Source organism: Bombus huntii, chromosome 5 (genome assembly GCF_024542735.1).
Source record: "Bombus huntii isolate Logan2020A chromosome 5, iyBomHunt1.1, whole genome shotgun sequence".
In the NCBI taxonomy this organism is placed as follows: Eukaryota; Metazoa; Arthropoda; class Insecta; order Hymenoptera; family Apidae; genus Bombus; species Bombus huntii.
In genome coordinates this window covers 14,644,207-14,661,415 of record NC_066242.1, presented here as the reverse complement: position 1 = coordinate 14,661,415, position 17,209 = coordinate 14,644,207, and the positions used below count along the sequence as shown (strand labels likewise).

At 30.4% G+C, this 17,209-nt stretch overlaps 3 protein-coding genes and 2 long non-coding RNA genes across 10 annotated transcripts; 3 read left to right on the top strand and 2 right to left on the bottom strand.

The window, feature by feature from the left end:
• Window positions 1-78: 78 nt before the first annotated feature.
• LOC126865751 (galectin-6-like) lies at window positions 79-3,674 on the top strand. The gene is made up of 7 exons (XM_050618620.1): window positions 79-221; window positions 1,965-2,050; window positions 2,202-2,406; window positions 2,487-2,684; window positions 2,766-2,854; window positions 2,947-3,141; window positions 3,312-3,674. Exons 1-7 carry the CDS (start codon window positions 132-134, stop codon window positions 3,460-3,462), a joined length of 1,014 nt encoding a protein of 337 aa, XP_050474577.1. The 5' UTR covers window positions 79-131; the 3' UTR covers window positions 3,463-3,674.
• On the bottom strand, window positions 2,914-4,785 carry LOC126865756 (uncharacterized). The gene is made up of 5 exons (XR_007689650.1): window positions 4,649-4,785; window positions 3,969-4,094; window positions 3,516-3,546; window positions 3,247-3,438; window positions 2,914-3,155 (listed from the first exon to the last, which is right to left on the bottom strand). It is a non-coding gene; the product is annotated as an uncharacterized LOC126865756 (long non-coding RNA).
• Window positions 4,786-4,789: 4 nt separating this feature from the next.
• LOC126865745 (N-acetyltransferase ESCO2) lies at window positions 4,790-7,974 on the top strand. Its single transcript, XM_050618606.1, has 6 exons — window positions 4,790-4,990; window positions 5,316-6,831; window positions 6,899-7,121; window positions 7,195-7,368; window positions 7,448-7,653; window positions 7,732-7,974. The coding sequence occupies exons 2-6, from the start codon at window positions 5,348-5,350 to the stop codon at window positions 7,853-7,855; spliced, it is 2,211 nt and encodes a 736-aa protein (XP_050474563.1). The 5' UTR covers window positions 4,790-4,990; window positions 5,316-5,347; the 3' UTR covers window positions 7,856-7,974.
• Window positions 7,975-8,904: 930 nt separating this feature from the next.
• On the bottom strand, window positions 8,905-12,490 carry LOC126865746 (probable ATP-dependent RNA helicase DDX43). Of its 2 annotated transcripts, XM_050618608.1 has the most exons (12): window positions 12,344-12,490; window positions 11,961-12,217; window positions 11,419-11,555; window positions 11,079-11,373; window positions 10,793-11,011; window positions 10,604-10,730; window positions 10,343-10,508; window positions 10,024-10,266; window positions 9,791-9,938; window positions 9,468-9,709; window positions 9,224-9,386; window positions 8,905-9,139 (listed from the first exon to the last, which is right to left on the bottom strand). In XM_050618608.1, exons 2-12 carry the CDS (start codon window positions 12,195-12,197, stop codon window positions 9,011-9,013), a joined length of 2,106 nt encoding a protein of 701 aa, XP_050474565.1. In that variant the 5' UTR covers window positions 12,198-12,217; window positions 12,344-12,490; the 3' UTR covers window positions 8,905-9,010. The 2 variants fall into 2 exon arrangements, with proteins under 2 accessions (XP_050474565.1, XP_050474564.1); XM_050618607.1 differs by having other exon boundaries at window positions 11,079-11,555.
• On the top strand, window positions 9,083-16,566 carry LOC126865755 (uncharacterized). Of its 5 annotated transcripts, XR_007689649.1 has the most exons (6): window positions 9,083-9,132; window positions 12,059-12,187; window positions 12,416-12,526; window positions 12,642-13,716; window positions 13,797-13,885; window positions 13,976-16,566. It is a non-coding gene; the product is annotated as an uncharacterized LOC126865755 (long non-coding RNA). The 5 variants fall into 5 exon arrangements; XR_007689646.1 differs by having other exon boundaries at window positions 12,642-13,359; window positions 13,461-16,566; XR_007689648.1 differs by having other exon boundaries at window positions 13,797-16,566.
• Window positions 16,567-17,209: the final 643 nt, after the last annotated feature.

The window sequence follows — 17,209 nt, the reverse complement described above, 5'->3', positions numbered from 1 at the left end:
CCTTCGATCGAATCAAATATATTTGTAAATGCATCAGAAGTAAATAGAAGAAAGATATCGCGTGCACGAAAACGCAGCTTGAAATATGGCAATGTTCCAATAAATCATTTTTCGAACTTATTAAAGAGAGCATGTCTGTACATCAAACTGAAATTTTCGTGCAAACAAAAGAAAACGCTCTTCGTGAATTTTCGTTTGTCGATGAAGAAACAGTGCCGTTAGTGAGTATCGATCGGTAATAAAAAAATTGAGTCATAGATAACATAAATGTAGATTTTCCAATTTAAAATGTAGTTGCAAATATCTAACCTATTCTACATATTATATGTATTTACATTATTTAGTACCTTAAGTATGTGAACTTGATTATTACGTTGATAACTAAATCTTCAATCGAGTTAAATTTGCATTGCTTTAAGTAATATAATTAACTAATTATTCGATTAATATGTCAATGATCTTTATCAGTTTGATTTACTAGGTTAGAGGTATATAAATACATCATAATCATAATGAACACATATATATACGATAGTATAATGATATAACATTGTGTATACATAATTCTGATACATATGACTTGACTACGGACATTTATGCATTTGTGACAAGTATAAATATACAAATATATACAAAAATATACATATGCATGAATGTAAAAATATATAAAACATCAAGACTAAAGTATATGTCACAATATGCAGAGAATAAAACTGTTTTATTTAAGTTTCAATTCTTTATCTATACCTGTAATAATATGAATTCGCACAAATATCTGCAGTCTAATCATAATCTACTCTCTCTTTGGCAATTATATTTAGCACTAAAGAATTATAAGACGAGATTTTCAACCGAAAAATTCTATAAAATTGATCAATAACTGATAAATGTATACATAATACTATTAGTACTGCATATTTATAGTATGGTTAGTCTTGAATAAACTACATATATATACAGTACATACATATGTATGTATAGTACATATACACAAGTTTGAATCAAACGTCTACGTAAATTTTTACTCAATATTTTCTGTCTTAGCTTTTAATTCAAACGCTAGTTTTGTTTCAGAAAAAATACATTTAAAAGTTATGCTGTAAATTTACAATGAATTGCATTTATACTAAAATCATGAAACGAAAATATCTTCAGATTAGGTATTAAGAAATTTCAAAAAAGCGTTTCTTTAATCTTATCTTTTTTCTTGTTTAGATTCAAGTAGTTGTGAATGATTATCTTGTACTAAGAAAATGAAGATGAAAACTTGCACATGTAATAAAATGATTCTCATGGCGACTAATGTCGAAGATTCGTATTCGGATTCCGAATAGTTTATATATATTGTGCTTATGTATAGTTTCCCAACATTTATCCCATCCTATTCTTTTTTAAATTTTCCGCTTGTATCTTTATTTTCAAACTACATGTCCTTAATAAACGAAGATTATTTTATTAACTACGATATTTTATCTTGGAATATCCAGCATATATAGTGTTCTAGTATGAAATCAAATGATACCGGAGAACTAAGTTACGTTCTCTCCATATTTCCTATTTTTATTATAACCTTTTAATAAAGTTTAAAACGATTTGTGAATATATAACATTTTTGTCTTGTTTATACTACAGAACATTCTAACAAAGACTAGTAAAGAATTGAAGCGTTCTATATAATAACTTAATAAGTTATATAATATAAGTTATATAAGTTATATAGAAGTTATTATATAGTTAAACTTATCAAATTTAAAGCGCAAAGGTATTTCGAAATACAAAACATATTCGTGTCATATTTTGATAATTATACATAAGCGTAGATTAATTTAATTTGCATTAAAAGTTTGTCTTATATACAAGATATCTCGAAAATATAATTTATAGTAATAAAGTATTAATATAAATACTTTTTTGTGTAATATATATTTCTTTAACTATAAATGTATGCACGCACTCTATTCCAGAATGCTTCAAAACCAGTTCCATTGCAACCTTTGAAACCAACATCAGCTGTAGTGGTTACAGGCTATGTTCCTCCCAATGCTTTGAGGTGATATCTTATCGTAAGAAAAATCTCATAACCAAAATTTTTTTAATTTTAGAAGTCATTAAAATAAACAGTAAAATTTTAAACAGGAAAATTACAATCATGAAGTTGTAAAATTACAATTGTAATATTCGTTAAAACACAATTGCCACAGATTTTCAGTGAACTTATTATGCAAAACTACCGGAAATATCGCATTACATTTCAACGCACGATTAGACAGGGGTTATGTGGTTCGAAATTCGAAATTTAGGGGATGTTGGGAAGAGGAGGAAACCTGTTCTCCTGCAGGGCATACCGCCTTCCGCCGGAACTCCTATGTTCATATTTTGATATTTTGTACTGCCAATGAATATCAAGTGAGAAATGAGAGTTATTTAACATAACTATCAATTTTATAGTACTTATATTTATTCGAAATTAATTTTCCTTTTACTAGATTGCTGTCAATGCAGAACATTTTTGCGCATTTGCGTATAGAACGCCTCTTGAAGATGTAATGTATCTTGAAATAAATGGATCATTGGAAGACACTCGGTTTAGGCAATTTGAATTGTTCGTTTATCCTGATCCAAAGTTATGCAGGCCAAGTAACGTTTTAAGTTTAAAAATTGATCGACCACTGGTCGAATTTCTTGTAAGTCTTTTTTAAATTACTAACTTGTTTTTTTTTTTTACTAGTTGAAATATCAATTATTATTAAATATTCTGTATGTAGGATATTCCAATTACGGTAGATATAGAAAATGAATTTAAAACCGGAACTAGGCTTTTCATTGCTGGAAGACTGAAACTTCTGCCTCATTCGTGAGTGTTGATGATCTTTCGAGAAATAAATAAATTTGCAAAGAAGAGGAAAGAAAGAATAAAGAATAATTTGTTTCTATATTTGCTAACAGATTTTATGTAAATTTACAAAAGGGAAAAGCAGTTTATCCACATCCGACAATTGCATTGCATTTAAATCCACGTTTTTTATATGGCAGTAGCGCACCCTATGTCGTTATGAACTGTTGGTCAAATGGATCTTGGGGACGCGAAGAAAGGCACTCAGGTCATCTATCCTGGATGCCTGGTCGTGATTTTCTTCTAACGTAGGTTTTTCCATCTTTAAAAAATACAAAATACGATATGCATGAAACTTTAACTAACTAGGTCAAGTTTAATTGAAGATATTGTTATAAATAATTACTAATTACTTTTTAAAAATTCGAGTAACTTGTTGACTTTCTGACTGCAATTTTTTATGATTTTCCTTTTATAGAATTCGGTGCGAAATCGAAGCATATACAATATGGTTAGGCGAAAAAATGATTGGTGAATTCAAACATAGATTACAACCAACTATCATCGATACTCTTAAAATATCCGGAGACATCGTACTTCATGATCTAGCCATGATTTATTCAAATTAAGCTCTATTACTTGTTATTCATTTTAATAAAATGGCATTTACCTTTTAACTTACCCTTCTCATATAAAACTAAATATCATTTGTCCTGCATTTCACAAAGACATAAAAATGTTCTCATTTTTAAGTAATGTAATATCAATAACTTATTGTTGGTAATATTTATGTAATGAAAGAAATAATATTGATAATAAAAATTTATCATTAATGCATTAATATTTTTAATATCTTCAGTTGCATAAATATATAATTTAAAATAATATAATAATAAAATTTTATTTATTCTTTATCTGAGAAGTAGATCTCTAGAGCATAAAATTATTTAAAATTATTTAAATACCTGCACATCAAAAGTATCTAATAAAGCAACGTTCTTTTTATTAGTTTTTTATTTTTTATTGCTTTGTTACTGAATTAAAATATATCAAATACTCATTAACTGAAATTATTGTAATTCAGGAACTTTTAATTTTAATTTCAATTTTAATTATGATTTTAATTTTTTATTACCTATTTCTTCATGATATATTTCACACCTTTATTATTATCAAGGAAATGAAAGTGCTCATGTTTATGCTTTCGGTTGTTTCTAGACCAGTGCTGCCCATAGCGGATAAATGCTGAAGGTATTCCACGCTAGCATATACAAAAACCTATTTAGTTCCATCACAAACGACAAAAAGAAAAATTAATTGTTTATTATATTTGTTCTTACTGAAGAAGAGAAAATCTTTCAAACGATAAAGAATCAGTCGAATGACCCAATAATTCTAATATACTCTTTATTTACGATAACTTTTTAGATTTAACATTAAATTTATTTTTCTCTCGATAATGTTTTTGTTATAATAAAATATAAATTTCATTTTAACAGTAATTTCAATAGTTGATTTCAATAGTTGGCTGCAAATAATATTTTTATATCATTTCTATATTAATAAAACGAAATTCAGATTTCATTATAACAAGAACATTATCGCAAGGAAAGTAGATTTGTGTATAAAAGATATATTAAAATTATTGCGTCATTCCACTGATCCACCATCGTTCGAAAGGAAAGATCTTTTTGCTTCTCTAAAAAGATTATAATAAACAATTAATTTCTCTTTCTGAAACAACTAAGTTTAATTATTGTGTAATTTTATTATTTTGAAACATTTGATGATTTTAAAATATAATATTATTTATACTTGTCTATTTCGGATAGAAGTTCGGATAGGCTCTTGTAAATAGGTTCTTGTATATGCTATCATGGAACATCTTCAACATTTAGCTACGTGGTGCAGCACCTATACTGTGAGACAAATAGAACAATGCACGTGGCATTTTGATTTCCTCTCTGTTATCATATATTCTCATCGGACATATTTTTTGACTGGAGCGTCTATATAGTTTAGGAAGAGTGAATGTGTGTGGAGACATGGTACAAAAACGGAAACTTTACAGCAGTTTCAGATTTTCGGTTGTTATGTGAATGGGTTAGTTTTAAAGCAGATATTAATATTATTTAAGGTTATTACACAAATATATAGGTATGTTAATAGACGTGTAATAAAATATGTTTTGAGATATTTGGAAAATTAATAAAATGAGAAGAGATAAAAATATTTTTAACAACATATGATTTATTCTTCGTGCTAATTGAGATTAGTTTATTTATTTATTATACTTTCCAGAATTTGTTTTCCTCTAGCTTTTATTGATATTAATTAAAATATAAATATAAATGGAAAGATTCATTGTTATATTATTATCATAACCGGTTTGAAAAAACCATGTTCTTTTATAAAAAGTTGTATTAGTAAACAATGTTTCTATTTTTTCATGATTTTTATATAATTCTTGTCTCTCTTTCAGCTTTTGAAGTACTTATTAAAAACTGTTGGAACATGTCTGTATATCTACCAAAAGAATCATTATACACCCCACGTAGAGTGCAAAAATGTTTATTTGGATCAGGTGAAAGTTCAAAGAAAAAGAAGATCTGTAGAATTCAAAGAGATTTAAACTATTCAAACAGTTCATCTGGAGAAGAGTCAGATTTGGGGCCTATGAATGTTATGGAGCATTCTCCACAAAAGGGAATATTACTAGATTCACCAAAATTTCTGTCTAACTCTCCATTCAACAATTCTAATAAGCAGACATCAAATCAGACAATACTCGATACATCAGAAAGACAATTTGGCATAGAGCTGCAGAATAGTATAATAGAAACACCACATAAGTCTAGAAGTCCAAAAAACAAATTAATAACATCATTAAATTTAGATAGTAAAATATCCTTACCAAGAGTTCATAGGCGTAAATCGCTTAATATTCTTGGTATCATTGAAAATTCACCTGAGAAAAAAGAAAATAACTTAAAGAGACATGCATTTGAAGAATTAGAAAATACAGTTACAAAATTGCTAAAAACTGATGAAAATTATTTAATACCAAAAGCTAGAGCAGCTTTATTTCAAGATAGAGATTATAAATCAAAACTGAAGAATATAACACTCAGTACTAGAAATTTTTATAGTAATTCTGAGACCAAACGTGACTGTAAAATCATCTCTGAATTAGCAGAACAAAAACGACGAGTGAGTTTTATAAAACATGCATCCAACTATAAAAGATCTATGAAAAAACATACAATAGCAGGAATTAATGCTGGTGTGTCACATGGTATTAAGAAACCAAAACTGAAAACACATTTAGATATAAAACATAATAATAGTACAGGGATGATTAATGTACAATATACGAATATACAAGAACATTTTTCAAAAAAAGAAGAGCAAAGAACAGAGTTAGTAAGCTCATCGCCAGAAGAAAGAATTTTATCACCAGAAATTGATCTTAATAAACGCTTTTTCAAAATTAAAAGGTCGTCAAAGAGAAATTCTTCAGCTATAGTAACTATAAATAATAATGTAAAATTAAAGATTCAGTCAGATGGTAAAATGGCACTAAATCGAAAGAGTAGTAAACAGGCTTATAGACAACCGAAACATGTAGATACTTCTTTTGATGCAACTGATTTGTCAGTAGATGAACCAGAATTGGAAACTGCCATAGAGAAAGAAAAAGTAAGTAATATATTAAAAATTTTGGAGAATGATTGGGCTAATGATGATTATGATACTATGGAAGTACTAATTAATGAGAGGCATGAGCATATTTCACCATTAAAGCCAGTAGCAGTATTGAATGACGTTACTATGTCACCAGCAAGTGAACTTAGTACTATGACTTCAACTATGAATATTAAGGACATTAGTACACCAACAGTTCACAAAAATATTTCTTTGGACAATAATGAAGTTACATCAGAAGAGAAATATTATCCATTATTTAATAAAGCTTACTCGCACAATAAAATTTTGAGGTAAGTAAAATATTTAAAATACGGATTAATTTCTGAATCACCTTTCATAATATTATGGATCTTTTAGTGGAAATAATAAAAAATCCACATTTAATGCAAAAGAAACTACAAATTGGCAATTGTCTATGAAACTAAATGGTGATGACAATCAATATCAATTGGATGCAGGGCAAAAGAATTTTGGAGCAACACAATGTGCTGAATGCGGTATTGTATATCAAATTGGGGATCCAGAAGATGAAAATGCTCATTTAAATTATCATAATAATAAAAAAAGTTTAAAATTTTCCGTACGTATAAATTACATGCATGTAGTTTGTGTAAATAATGTATTTGACATTCCACCTAAGAAATTATTTTTAGGGTTGGAAAACAGAACGTGTAATTATGGAGGATCCATTTACATTAAGTCGAGTAATCTTGGTAGAACCAAGTGATTCGAAAATATGTTGGAAGAAAGTAAAAGAAGTTTTAGAATATGTTGACAGAGATTTAGGATTAGCTTGCACAAAATTACCGGATTACGAGGAGAAAAAAGTAATGTCGAAAAATATATCAGAAAGCAATTTCCTTGTACTATAAATTTGATTTTGTTCTGATACAATTTATTCTTTAGGTGTATTTATACATTAGGGACAAAGCTATTATAGGAGTATTAGTCGCGGAACATATAACGACTGCACATCGCATGATCCCTGAATTACTAGAATTGGACTGCTGTACAGCAGAAAGTAGCCCTGCAAAATGTGGTATCAGTGTTGTATGGACGGATTTAAATCATCGTAGACAGGGGATAGCCACAAAATTGATCGATATATTAAGGTAAATATTTTTATTTTTATAAATAATTTCGAAAATATTTGCATAATTAATCAATATATTTAATATAAACTATTTCAGAGCTCATTTTTATTTTGGTTATGTAATGCCTATAGATGACATAGCGTTTTCAATTCCAACTCCGAGCGGAAAAATATTTGCTGAAAAATATACCAAAACACGGAATTTCAAAGTGTATAGTTAAATGTTATTTTTGATAAAAAAAAAGTCTATCAAAATTTATGGTAATAGTACTATTTATCATTCATCTGTTACTAAGTCTATGTACAAATAATAATGTTGTCACACAACTTATTATACTGATAGGTATTTACAGAGAACTTATTTATTTTTTTATTATTTTAATTATTCTTCGTTCAGTAAATGAATAATTGCAAAATTCCTGTCACTTTTGTTTTTAAATCTTTCTGTTAACAAAATTGCTTTTTATGTTGATTATTTCTGAACGAAGTTTTTAAATATTTTGATATTGCTATTCTAGAATTGCTACTAGTGTGTTTGAATTGATTACCACTCTGTTACTGTGAAAATTCAAATATGCATGTATATGCAAATATTAAATGATAATTCTTTTATTCAAATCGTAATATTTCTGGACCAAGTATACAAATTTTTAAATATTTTAATATTGCTATTCTAGAATTGCCATTAGTGTGCTTGAATTGATTACTACTCTGTTACTGTGAAAATTAAAATATGCATGTATGTGCAAATAAATATTAGGTAACAATTCTTTTATTTAAATACGTAATTTTCTGTGTAACATGACAAACAGAAAAATAAGTTCATAAATTTTTATGTTTTACATCTAACCTCTATAATAACTTTATTAAAGTAACAGTTCTTACTTCCAGTACCACTTCCACGTTTGTAAAAAGAAAAGAATAAAATATAACATATCAATATTTCATACATATAACATTATTGTCATATATAATATAATAATAATCTTGTATGTAATTTATATTTTTATTTAGTTTATATCCAAAATATAAACAATTAATACACTTCTGCAAAATAGCCGCATGTTATAAAAGTGTCCTTAATTTCGAAATAATTATCGATTTAATACATTTACATTCAATAAAAAAAATTTATATCATTCTGTATTCGTTTTTGTTAAATATATATACTTATTATTATATTAATACACTTTTTCAACACGATAACGCATGTTATAAAAGTGTCCTTAAATTACCTTGAAATAATAATTATCGATTTAATACATTTACATTCCATAAAAAAAATGCATATATTTCTGTTTTTCTTACATACATATACTTAAGTATAACTTAACCTGAGTGAGTAGGAACTGTATAAATGCAGGTAGCTTTTCAGACTAAAACCATCTTCTCCAACCTCCTCCTCCTCCTCCTCTTCTGTTTCCGCCGGAGCGTCTTTCGGTAGCTCGCTTCTCCTTCCATGCTTCATATCTATCGGCCATGTTATATAATTCTTCAGGTACTTCCTGCAAAGACAAAGATTTACATATGTAAATTTATATACATATAATCAAATTTTCATATAAACATATAAATATACTAAAATATACTTGATTAGCCTCTTCTAAAATATTAATTAGTTCCCTCGCATGAGACCAGTCGCTGCGGGTCATGTAAGTAATACTCTCACCGGTACGACCAGCGCGGCCGGTACGTCCAACACGGTGAACATATTCTTCTATATCCCGTGGAAAATCAAAATTTAAAACATGCCTAAAAATAATGTTTTTTTAAAAGGTTTCTTCTAAAATTTAAGTTTGGATCAGATTCTAAATAATATAAAATCAGACGTACGTAATATCTTCAATATCGATTCCTCTACTGGCGACATCTGTCGCCAATAATATTCTAGCCTCTCCAGTTTTTAATTCTTCTAATGCTTGTTCTCTATCAGCTTGTTCTCTTCCGCCATGTATACTTGAACAATTAACAGACATCAAAGCTAAATCACTCGCTACATCATCTACCTTAGCTTTCTTTGCAAAAAATATTATTACTTTATCATTTGGTGCCATGTCGCGAAGGAATTGATGCATCTATTGAAAAAAAAAAAATGATAATATATGTGTTTTAGTATAAGATTCAATAAGATTCAAAGAATTTTTCATTATATTAACCATATCAGTCTTATCATTTTCATCAATAATATAAATCTTCTGCAGCACTGTATGTACAGCAACTAAGTCCAATGATCCAACATATACCTGGATTGGATTTTTCATATACGATTTCGCCAAACGTCTGACACTCATCGGCCATGTAGCGCTAAAATGTAAAAGCGCTCTATTGTTATTTGTTATCACATAGAAAATATTTAAAAAATTGTTTATTAATAATAAATTTGATATACCTCGTCATAACAGTTTGTCTATCTGGCCTTACGTCTATTAAAGCTTTTCTAATTTGTGGTTCAAATCCCATATCAAGCATACGATCAGCTTCATCTAAGACGAGGTATGAAACGGAAGAAACATTTAAAACCTCTGTGCGTACAAGATCGTTTAGTCTACCAGGTGTAGCAATAACTATTTCTACACCTTCTGTTACCACAGTAACTTGTTTTTTACGACATCCGCCTCCATATATACATACCCTTTAATAATAAATTATTTATCAATATATCATGTACATGCACGTTTCAAAATGAAAATATAATAAATTTTACTTACGCCTTTATGCCATGATAGGAATATTTGTTTACTTCTTTCTCAATTTGCAAGGCTAACTCTCTGGTAGGTGCTAGAACAAGGACAGTTGGTCCTTTCCGCTCTGATCTCGGTGTTATCTGGCCTTCGATATGGATCAAAGCAGGCAGTAGAAATGCCAAAGTTTTCCCTAAATATCAATAAAATAATTTCCTCTATACTCTTTTTCTTCCTTCTACTCTTTTCTTTATTCTACTCATTAGACAAAACTACATTACAATATACCTGTCCCTGTTTGTGCAATGCCAATAAGGTCTCTGCCACTAAGAAGAATAGGCCATGCTTGACACTGTATTGGGCTTGGTTGAGCAAATTTTTGTTTTCTAATTTCTTCAAGTATTTCAGGGTAATCCTATAACATTTATATTGTAGTCTATATTTTTCATAAATATTTATTCAAATATTTTTACTTACTTGAAAGGCCTGTTCAAATGTTTCGATAGGGTTGGGTATACTTAATACTTCAGAAGTATCTTCTTCATCATCAAGCACAATGTGCACTTCTATATTATTGTTTGCCTTTCGAAAGGCATCTACTTGCTCTGATGTCAAATTAGCAATTATTGGATCCTCTTTGTAAAAATTTTTAACAATAGGAGTACACTTTGCCCACTTTTGTCTGTGGTATTCATCCTAATCAGAAAAAGATGATGCATATACAAAGAAATTAAATTTACTTTATAATTTCATAGAAACTTACATGATCCCTGCTTATTTGTTGCCAATCAAGATCAAGAAATCTTTCATCCTCTTTCTCTTGTTTATTTTCCCCTTGCTCATTTTCCTTTTGCTCATTTTCTTTTTGCTCATTTTCCTTTTGCTCATTTTCCTTTTGCTCGTTTTCCTTTTGCTCATAATCCCTTTGCCCATAATCCCTTTGCACATATTTCCTTTGCACATATTCCCTCTGCACATATTCCCTTTGCACATATCCCCTTTGCACATATTCCCTTTTCCCATGTTCCCTTTGCTCATTTTCTCTTTGTCCATTTTCTCTTTGTCCATTTTCTCTTTGTCCATTTTCTCTTTGTCCATTTTCTAATATTCGTACTGGCTGTGTTGTTCTAACATTCATATCTCTTAATGACTCTTCTATCAAGCATATTGCTTGTTGTTGTGCTTCTTTAGTTCCAATAATGGTTACAGCTGTTGTATCATTTGTACTTGATCTTTCAACCTATTGACATTGAATTAAACTTTATTCCTTAGAAACTGTACATGTCAAAAAATTACAATGTAGCTTGCAAAATAAAAATGTTGTTCATAAAGTATCACTAATTATGTCAAACAATAATATTAGTATTAGTGATATATACATATATATCAAAATACATATTACTATAATTATTATAAATACATATTATATATATATTTATTAATATTTATATATATATATTTATTAATATATATAATATATATATTATTTTGAATATTGAAGACAAAAAATATATTTTAAAAATTCACATAAAAAATTATTTAAGTGATATCTTTTATAAGACTATATTTTGAGCTTCAAAATTATTTAAAATTTATATATTATATGAAACTAGAGAAAATCAAATAATATTTAATAAATGCTTACGTGAATTCTCGTATTTGTTCTGTCTTGTAAATCTCTAATATTACTTCCACTTCTGCCAATAAGTCTTCCAACTTTTTCGGTACCGATTTGAATTACAGATTGGTCATATCGTACATTGTAATTATTGCGAGGGAAATTTGGATACCGCTCTCCTCTTCTAAAGGTATTATGTTGATAATTATTCGGTCGTTCATTGTATCTTGCGTTGGGTCTGCTACAGTACGGCTGTACGTTCATTATTAAGATATTCTTCCTATCTACAAGTATAAACAATCCTTAGAATTGTATAAATTATTTTTCGCGTATTCACTTTAATTATAGTCAAATAAATTCAGTATATTATGAAAAATTAAAATATATTTAAAGTATAATGTTTTTCATACCTTAAATGTTTGTAATTAATTTCCAACTTAACTTGACTAAACTACTTTCTACCCCAAATGTTATAACTTTAGGAAGCTCTTCCCAACTAAACGGAAACAAACTGAGGAACGGATGCCTTATGAACAGTAGTAGAGGGGCAGTGATCTGCTCATGCCCATTGTTCTAGTTGTTCCACAGTACAGGTGCTGCACCATGCGGCCAAGTGCTGAAGTTGTATATGCTAGCATATACGAGAACCTACTTACCCCCTTAGAATCTACTCCTACCACAAATGAGGTACACTCGCTGTGATTCCAGGTTACAAGAGTCTATTTCAAGTTAAGAGAGTCAAGGAAGATTCATAAACACAATATGAACACAACATAGCCGAATTTTATAACAATATCGTGTTTGGTCTCATTTTAATCGAGGAAGTCTTACCAATATGTTAATGGAATTTTTATTAACAAAAAATCAAAGATAAAAAAATTACATTATTGTATTGATATTGTCTCACCGATACGAAGGCAATATAAATCTTAAAAGAGAAACCATTACCGCGTCACATTACTCGCATCACTGATTCAATTGTAACCACCCCTATTTTTCGGATGATTGAATAATAATCAAAAAACAAAAAAACTGTTTTTGAAATGTTGAAACACGTAAATAAAATCATTAAATTTGGGATTTCTGTCAAATATTAGCAACTAAATACGTGTACTTTTTCATCATTATGATATTAAGTGTTTAATGTTAATTATGTTTTCATTGTTTATTCTCTTTTTGTTATTCGTCATTCGAATAAATTTTGGTTGCTAATTGGAATAAGTTTATAAACTGACAACTTACAAGCAGAAACAATAACGTGGCGATAAGCTGATGGTGCCATGGACTAGGATTACGGAAAGGGAAAGGTTTTGCCGGGTCTTTGTAAAGTGCTAGTGTAAATTGCTTGCTAATTCGAGCCAAATGGGCTTTCCCCAAATGGGTTTTATTGGGAACGGTTTTTGTAGGTACAAGTACAGGTACAAATGTAGGTAACGATATTTGTATAGAACCATTTTTCACGTGACTGGGCCGGTTTAGCCTGCCAATAAAAACAGTTACATATAAATACATTTTTTTTTTATTTAGTTGTTTACATTCACAATTTGTCCGATTTAGACATTTGATAGAATTGATATAAATACATTGAAGCAAATGTCCTTGGGTCGGTATAACTTGCTAAGGATATCAGAGGTCATCGTAGGCAAACAGACCCCAACATTTAGAAATTGCGATGTCTAGCGTATTCGGGTATTCTTTGTAGAATTATTAAGCGAGTGAATGGAATAGACTATCCTGCGCATATTCTACCATCCTGGTTAAACGTGGCTTTTCAAATAAATCGGTATGCATTTATAATAATATCTAAATTATATTCCCTTGAATTCGCTTACATATTTGCCCAGTATTTTTTATTTCATTCAGTTGGGAAACGTATTATACTCGTAATTCTGTTGATATAGAATAAGTTTGAGCAAATGCACAAATTGAACTCAATCTCTTCGATTTCAATGGTAATTTTTTTTAATATGTGACGATTCCAAATAACATATTCTTATATATATAACGAATGCGGAAAACTGTATTAATTGCAAGAATTTCAGGACACAAGTTTTGCGCATGAGAATACTAACTACTCCCTGTGGAAAGCAATCAAAAAAACAGACAACACACAGGCTGGAAGCAACGAAGAGCGAGCTGAAAAATTTTCCAGCCACCTTTGTGACACATTTACTCCATATAATATTAACAACACTAACTCCAAGTGTCATACAGACGTTGACGCAGGAAATACTAGCATCTCAACTAACAAGCACTACACCATACCTAGTACAACAGCACAAAAAATTAGAATCATAATCAAGCACCAGGAATCGACCTAATCAATGGTAAAATCTTTAAAAACCTTCCCCTAAAAGCAATACGATTAATGACAATAACGTTCAATGCAATTTTAAGAATTCAATACTTTCCTACGAAATACTTTCCTATGAAAGCCTCTTACAAACAATCAAAAAACATTTCCCGGAACATATCTTCCACTTATTCAAATCATACCTAAGCAATGGAACCTTGGTAATAAAAATAAGGGACGGTTACTCTGAAGTTAAAGACCTCAAGGAAGGGGTGCCGCAAGGAAGCGTCTTAGGACCAATGTTATATATACTACACACGGCCAACATGCCAACAACTATCAACAGCCAAATTCTGATATTCGAGGACGTTTACCGAATGTCCAGCTGGACAAATTGTAAAACACAAACTAAAAATAAAAAAAAACAAGTTTTGCAATTATACAGATGTAGAAACGACTCTATTTCTGAAAATTGAGATCTTAAATGCCGAACTTAGAAAATGATATTGAGGATAAAAGAGATAGAGGGACCGAGGGAGTTGAAAGACAAAACTTCCGGAAACATGTCGGAGATGGAAGGACATCGGACCTTCCCCTGGAACTCCGGGAAAATCCGTAAAATCGTAATTAAAGTTTACAGTTGTAATTAAACAATTTGCTGTCATTCTGCCCAATTGTACTTGTTTGCGATTTGTGATAATAAACTTGGGCTCAAGGCGACCATCAGTCGCCGAACGTAGCCACGGTCAACGGGACGGGCTCTCCGTCTAACAAAGGTGCGGAGCGGTGTTATGACCCTCATTAAAGGATCTACCCATAGAGGTATCGGACAGTAAAATATGCTAATGGTTCCTTAGGACAATGAATACCTGATGTTGAGGCACGTACATAGCACAAGTCTGGTTAGCCCGAGGACCCGCCATAAAACCTGGGTTTTTCGGCAATTAAGATTTGTGCAAACGGACAGGCACCTTTTGTCTGAAATCGATCAATCGACAGCGACGTCGATCCCAGGATCTTGTACTTAGACACCCTACCATAGCTGGCCTCGGTAGCGTCATTGGGACGAGAATTCATTCTTTCTCGAGATCTCATCGGCGAAGGGAGTAGTACACGTTTGAGTTAGAGCAAGTATACCTACCCTCCCGTTGACCGTGGATTCGTTATCGAATCTAAGACCATTATCACTAGTGTCCCGAGTGCCTAATCGCCGCTGTTGATTGTCGAATCGGTAGTGTTCATACTCGTTGTATCAGGCCGTATCTTCGTTATAACACAACGCTGGCCAACTCCAAGAGAGGTCTATCAAACGCCTACAACCCTGTTCCTCACTCTTCTCCGACACATATAAAGGCCCAAAGACATATAAAGACAAACTGAGATCTTTGAGTCATAGCTTAAACAATCTTTCCTTTTTCTTATTTGTGATAGTTAAGAAATGCAAGCGACTAAATTTATGATACAACATTTTATGTTTAGTTCGCAATTCAGCTAATTTACTTAGCAGGCCGGCCTACAGTTTACAGGGGTCACTTAGTGAAAATTCGTTTGTTAGGGATCGGTCATTATTCATTTCCTTGCTAGCAAAATATTATAAAGCCTAATTGGTTTAGCCTACGGGCCTAACGGTTTTCGTTTTCTTGTAATCCCAGATTTTAAGCTGGCAAAATCACTCTGTTATTAAGCCGCCGTTTACTAGCGACCAGTTTCTTTATCCCAGTAAGTAATTAGTTTTATTAGTCGGCACAAAACGGTGCAAACGCCAACCAACCTCGAAAAATCACAACATTCGATCAACCACAGGGAATAAACAGTGATGAATGAAACTTTTACCACCATATTTGTTACATTTTTCTAATTAAAATAAAACCAAACACCATATAATTTGGAGCACATTTGCTTACTTAATAAATAAAAATTGAATACATTTTCTCAACGCGAGAATTGATTGTAATTTTAATAAATAAATAAAAAAAAAATACATATCAATCAGGAAATGTAATTCAAAGTATATCGTATTTGGTTTTCTTTTATTCAGGAAGATCTCACACACACGTTAATAAAAGTTTAATTTAGAAAAAGTAAAAAATAAAGAAGTTTTATTTTTGAATTTATATTTACATACTTTGTCTCAAGGATGTCTGACATTGGATCATGTTAAATTGTTACGAGGATATACGCAAAGACTTAAAACTACCAACGGTCAAAGAAAAAATCGGCAGGTACGCAAAAAAATACAAGGAAAGGACGGCAACACATCCAAACCAGCTGGCTGCTGAAGCGAGCAAAACTCTCATAGAAAGAAGACTAAAAAGAAAAAACCCCGCTGACCTTACTAAAGAAATAAAATAGTCAAACTAGAAAAATTTACCGAATGTCCAGCTGGACAAATTGTAAAATACAAACTAAATAATAAAAAAAAAATGTTATAATGTTTGAGCGCGTTGAGCCACCGAGTTTTACGGTGCGCCGAGAATCTCAACCCCCCGTAATAGAGATGACGACCATACAAATATCAAGAGATTCTTTTTCTGCAGATGCATCAGAAATATTATTCAGATTCTATCAAGTATTGAAATTACTATTAAAACGAAATTTAGGTTTTATTATAACACAAATATTATCGCGAGAAAAGTAAATTTAATATTAAATCTAAAAAATTGTGTATAAAGAATATATTAAAATTATTGCATCATACCACTAATTGATAATTCATTTAAAACGAAAGATTTTCTTTTCTTCTCTAAAAAATATTGTAATAAACAATTAATTTCTCTTTCTCAGGCAACTAAGCTTAATTATTGCTTGATTTTTGTTATTCTCATACTTGTCTATCTCAGATAGAGAAATATGAATTTTTCCGTAAAATCGTACAATAAAATGCTGTAGTAACGTAAAGCCACAGTGAGTATACCTCATTTGCGATGGAACTAAATGGGTTCTTGTATATGCTAACGTGGAACATCTTTAGCACTTTGCCGCT